Source organism: Nannospalax galili, unplaced genomic scaffold, assembly GCF_000622305.1.
Source record: "Nannospalax galili isolate Female #2095 unplaced genomic scaffold, S.galili_v1.0 scaffold2387, whole genome shotgun sequence".
NCBI classification, from domain to species: Eukaryota; Metazoa; Chordata; class Mammalia; order Rodentia; family Spalacidae; genus Nannospalax; species Nannospalax galili.
The window spans coordinates 62,397-68,396 of NW_008355639.1; the positions used below are offsets into that span (position 1 = coordinate 62,397).

Consider the following 6,000-nt stretch of genomic DNA (forward strand, 5'->3'; position numbering starts at 1 on the left):
GTGGGTGCTGGAAACTGAACCTGGGTCCTCTGCAAGAGCAGTAAGTGCTCTTAACCGCGGAACCACCCCTCCAGCCCTGACACACATTTTTAAGAAATGCATGGGCTGGTGAGATAACTCAGATGGTAAAGGCCTTGCCACCAAACTCAATGACCTGAGTCATTCCACATGGAGGAAGGAGAGATCTGACCTCCACACGCATGCTGTAGCAGACACACACACACACACACACACACACACACACACACACACCCCATACACACAAGTTAATTAATTAAAATTAAAATTAAAAAAAATTTAATGTACCTAGAAAGCCAACACTCATAAGATATACAAGGATCATGTGTGGACATGTGCACAGCCCCAAGTTGTGATGAATTCAGAATTGAGTAGCTGGTGCCCATTATAGATGGAGCTGTATGCATGTGAGGTCACCTCAGGGAACTCACTGAGGAGTGTTAGATAAGCAAAGGGTGAAAATCCAAAAGGAGTTCCAAGTCACTGGACTATTACTGGGTAAAGGCAGAATTATGGCTCTCTATTATAGAGAACCCGGGTTTGGTTCCCAGCACCCACATGGTGGCTAACACCTGTCCTTAGCTCCAGGTCCAGGGGATTTGATGCCCTCTTCTGGCCTCTGCCAGTATTGCACACATGGGTGCACTTGCATGCAGGCAAAACACTTACACACAATAAAAATAAATCAAATTGGGGGCTGAAGAGGTAGCTCACAGTTAGGAACCTGAAATGCTCTTCCAGAGGACCTGAGTTCGATTCTCAACACCCATGTCAGGTGACTCACAGCAGCCTGTAACTCCAGCACTGCACCCACATGCACAGATCTGCACAGACATACACATAAATGCATAATTTTAAGGATAATAAAATAGGGGCTGGAGAGATGACTTAGTGGTTAAGAGCACTGGCTGCTCTTGCAGAGGACCTGAGTTCAGTTCCCAGCACCCACAGGGTGAATAACTGTCCATAACTCCAGTTCCAGGAGATCTGATGCCCTCTGCTGACCTCTAAGGGCATTGCATGACATGGGTGCACTTACATACAAGTAGGCAATACACTCATACACATAAAATAAAAATAATAAAATATTAAAAATAAAGATATAAAATACTTAGTAAATTAAAAATGCATAAGATATTTAAAATTAAAAATATTCTCCCAGGCTGGAGGTGTACATCAGCAGCACAGCCTGGTACCTCCGTGGCAGAGCACTCTGGTGCTGGGAAAGGCTGGGAGAGCCTCTGACCTCCAGGTCTTTGTGAAACCTGGAAGGCAAAGATGTTGGGTGTAAACAGACACTGTCCCTGGCTCCCGACTGAGGCTGTGTCACCAGCACCTGCTTGGTTCTCTCCTCTGAAACCAGACTTGCCCTTTCTGGGTGTACCAAGTATTCCCATTAACACCCACCCCTCTATGCCTAATGCTGACCAGGATTAGGGAACAGTAAACACAGAACAGAGCAAACTCAGAATGAAGACCTACCTGTAATTCCTAGTAAGCAGCTGGTCTCTTGCTTGTGTCGGGTGTGTGCCAGGCCGGTGGCTCATTAAACAGAAGGAGGGAGTTAACTGTGGGGTCAGAACTGGGCTGTAGGAGGCTCTTCCTCACCAGGTGCTTGAGCAGAGAGAGCTTTCCGGATGCCAGTCTTTTGTGCTCCTTCTGTCCTCACCACCTGGGGCCAGACTCTGGAAGGAAAGGGGAGCTGGGCTCTAGGGCTTAATTAAATCTGCTTTACTCACCAAATGGCCCTGGGATGGGATTCTGGGCTGACCAAGGCTTTGCGGACAGGTTCCCTCAACCACGCAGGAAGTACAGCTAGGCTACAGGTAGGGTGCCTGCCCTGGCCTCCCTGACCATCCAAAGGACCACACAGCCAAGCCCATCCACGCCTTGCTTGTGGGTCTCTCCCTTCCCTCGTGGGCCGTTGGCCACAATCCATGAGAACAAAGGGAGCAGAAGCGGCAAACGGGGTCAGGACGGCCAGTGAGCAGGACGGAAAAGACTTTCCGGGGAGTCAGATTCAGTGATACAGCTCCGTTTATTCAGTGGGGGTCAGAGAAAATATAGTGTGGAGACAGCAGCCAAAGCTTCAGCTGGTAGGTGCTCATAGTATGCTTTATTTACATGTGGTAGCGGGATCCTGTCATCTGGCTATAGGGCAATGCCTAATTATCATATAGAAAAGACCTGGGGGCAGTTTATTGCTTGGAGGCATTTTCCAAATAAGGTCAGGCAGAGAGCAGGAAGCGCCCGCTGAGAAAAGGACAGCAGGGTTCCCCAACACTTGCTGGCACTGAGACCCAGCCTAGGATGTGTTTGTCTTTTCTTTTCCTCCCCAAGCTTCCCCAGACTGGTGCTTTCTCCTCAGTATGAGGGGACCAACCATCCCAGACTGAGGGAGTTCCTGGGGCTCGGGAGTCCTGGGAGAACTGAGATGAGTTGGCCACTGGACAGTTCTCAGCATGGCTTACTGCCAGGCACAGTCAGCATCCAGTATGCCTGTCCATGAATGAGCCACAAGTGAAGAGAGGACGGGAGGGCTCTAGGCCATGTTTGTGGTGATGAGCACCTCAGGGCTGAGGGTGACAGGGACTCACCTTCACCTGCAACTCTCCCTGAAGCAGGCAAAGCTGGTTGGCCAGATGTTTGGAATGTCCATGGTGAAAGATGGACATGAAACTGTTTAAAAATAATGTTCATAGCTGGGCGTGGTGGTCTTTGCCTGCAATCCCAGCACTTGAGAGGCTGTGATTTGAAGATGCTGAGTTCAAGGCCAACATGGGCTACATTGTGAGACCATCTCTCTAAAACAAAACAAAAAATACCAAAAATTAATAATGATATGTTCTGGGACTGCAGAGATGGCTCAGTGGTTAAGAGCACTGGTTGCTGTTGCAGAAGACCTGGGTTTGATTCCCAACAGCCACATGGCGACTGACAACTGTCAGTTACTCAAGCTCCAAGGGAATCCCAACACCCTCCTCTGAGCTCTGTGGGCAATACAGGACATGGGTGCACTTCTATACATGCAGGCAATATATTCATACACATAAAAATTTTTTTAAAAATAACAATAGCTGGGGGGCGTGGTGCATATCTTTAGTCCCAGCACTCGGGAGGCAGAGGCAGGTGGATCTCTGTGAGTTACAGGCCTACACAGCAAGTTCCAGGCCAGCTGGTACTACAGGGAGACCCTGTCTCTAAAAGACCAAATAGTAATAATAATAATAATAATGAACATTTTATGGACTAGGGACATAATAGCTCTGGGGTGGAGCTCTTGCCTAGCTTATGGAAAGACTCTGGCACAATGGAAAGTAAATAATAGTCTCTGAATTTTACAATGATTTTTTTTCTTTTTCCATTTGTGTATGTGGTGTATGTGCGTGCATGCAGTTTTTGCATGTGTGTGTGTGCATGTGCATGTGGAGGCCCAATGTTGATATTGGGGATCATCTATTGCTCTTCACCTTATTCACTGAGTCAGGGTCTCTCAATCAAACCCAGAGCTCACTGATATGACTAGTCTAACTAACCAGCTTGCTCTGGGGATCCTGTCTCCTCCTTCTGAGGCTGGAGTTCCAGATTGGCCAACAGGCCCACAGGCCGATCTCTGTGAGTTTGAGGCCAGCTTGATTTACATGGTGAGTTCCAGGCCAGCTGGGGCTATAGGGAGATTCTGTCAATAAATAATAATAATAATAATAATAATAATAATAAAATCTCTCTTTAAAAAAAAAGGAAGAAGCAAAGAGCAATCATAATAATAATAATAATAACAATAATAATAATAATATAAATAATAATAATAAAATCTCTCTTTTAAAAAAAAGGAAGAAGCAAAGAGCAATGTGCACGTATGCTGGTGCTCAGCTCACTTTTGTTATTTAATACAACCCAAATCCCCAGCCCAGGAAATGGTCCCAGGAACAAGTAAGATGGGTCTTCCCGAATCAATCAGTGTAATCAAGACAATCCGTCATGGACATTCAGGCTAACAGTAATCTCAGTGCTTTAGTTACAGGTGTGCCACGAGGCTTGACTCCCAGGTGATTCTAGATTGTCAAATTGACAACACTAACCATCTCCAGGTAGGTAGGTAGGTAGGTAGATAGATAGATAGATAGATAGATAGATAGATAGATAGATAGACAGACGATAGACAGACAGACAGACAGATAGGGTCTCATGTAGCCCAGGCTGGGCTTGAATTGACTGTGTATCAGGAGAGAACCTTGAACTCCTGATCCTCCATGTTCCAAGTACTGGGATTACAGATATGTGCTGCCATGTCCAGTTTAGGTGACTGATTGAACCCAGGACTTCATGCATGCTAGGCAAGTGCTCTACCAACTGAGCTACATCCTTAGCCCTAAAACATACATTTTTAAAATCTAAGGTTGACTGAATCTGTGAATCCAAAAGGCTGACTGTATAGTGTCTACCCTGGAGTAGACATCATTTTCCTCTCCCAGGCTCAAGCAGACCAATTCCCACACATGGTCTCTTTGGGGTTCACAGGTGGGACCACGGACCACCATCTCCCAGACACACTGCCTCTGCAACCACCTCACTTTCTCCGGAAGCACATTCCTGGTGACACCCAATGCCATCGATGTCCACCAGACTGCCGAGCTCTTTGCCACCTTCTAGGACAACACTGTGGTCGTGACCACGGTGGGCTGCCTCTGTGTGGTGTATGTGCTGGTGGTGATGTGGGCTAGGAGAAAGGACATCCAGGATCGGGCCAAGGTGAGGAGGTGGGCCCCTGAGAATGGAAGGGGCAAAGGACGGTCTCTTACAGGGTTGTGGAGGACAGAGCCCAGGGGTCTGCAAAAGAAGCAGCTGTTAGTCCAAGCCTTAACTGCTGGGTCCCTCTCAGGCAAGCTGGCCCCTCAGCCTCTTCATAAAACATCCCTTTTCATCAAATTATCAGGAAGATTGTGCTACTCATCATTAACTGAGGACTTACTACATGCTCGATGTCACCCTATTTATGAACACAATGGTCATCAAGGAAAGGTGCCCATGTTGGAGTCCCAGCACCACTATCAGGGCAGGAATTTGCTAAAGACTCAGTGCTGGGCATTGATTGAATTAATGGTTATGATTTGTGTGTGTGTGTGTGTGTGTTTTAAAATTTTATTATTTTATATGTGTGTGCCTGAGTGTATTTATATGCACCACACGCATTCAGGAGCCCAGGGAGGTCAGAAGAAGGCACTGGATCCCCTGAAAGTGTGTGTTATAGGCAATTATGAGCCATCATGTGGGTACTGGGAACTGAACCCCAGTCTTTTACAAGAACAGCAAGTTCTCTTAACCTAGGAACCATCTCTCCAGCCAATTTTGTTTTGTTTTTTTCTGAGGTTTTTGTTTTTGAAACATGGTCTCTTGTAGCTCAGGCTAGCCACAAAATTACTGTATATCTGAGGATGGCCATTCTCCTGCCTCAGCCTACTGAGTGCTGTGATTATAGGATGAATCTCCTCACCTAGCTCCTAGTCCTTTCGTTAGAATATACAGGGTTTGGATACCCCAAGCTCACTGAGCATACCATACCACTGCTATCATCTTAAAGAGGGGGGAGCCAGGGATCAAGAGGTCAGTTAACTGGCCCAAAGCTGTTAGGGATGAGCCAGGATTTCAACCCAGATAGGACTAAGGGCATAAATGAAGTCAAACAACAAATTATGGGGCTGGAGAGATGGCTCAGCAGTTAAGAGCACTGACTGCTCTTGCAGAGGACCCGGGTTCGATTCCCAGCACTCACATGGCAGCTACAAACCATCCTTAACTCCAGTTCCAGGGGAATCCTGGAACTCTTCTAACCTCCTCGGCATTGCACAACACGGGTGCACTCACATACATGCAGGCAATACACTCATACACATAAAAATAATTTAAAAAAAAATTAAAAAAAATAAATCTTTAAAAAAAAAAAAAAAAAAAAAAAAAAAAAAGGGATCCCAAAAAATGGGG

At 46.4% G+C, this 6,000-nt stretch overlaps 1 protein-coding gene across 1 annotated transcript in view; it reads left to right on the plus strand.

Annotated features, from left to right (window-relative positions):
* The window catches only part of LOC103750012 (polycystic kidney disease protein 1-like 2), a 49,885-nt gene that overhangs the window by 38,961 nt on the left and 4,924 nt on the right, over positions 1 to 6,000 (plus strand). Inside the window, 1 exon segment of the mRNA XM_029556018.1 lies at positions 4,540 to 4,770. Within this exon segment, the coding sequence (XP_029411878.1) occupies positions 4,540 to 4,770 (231 nt within the window).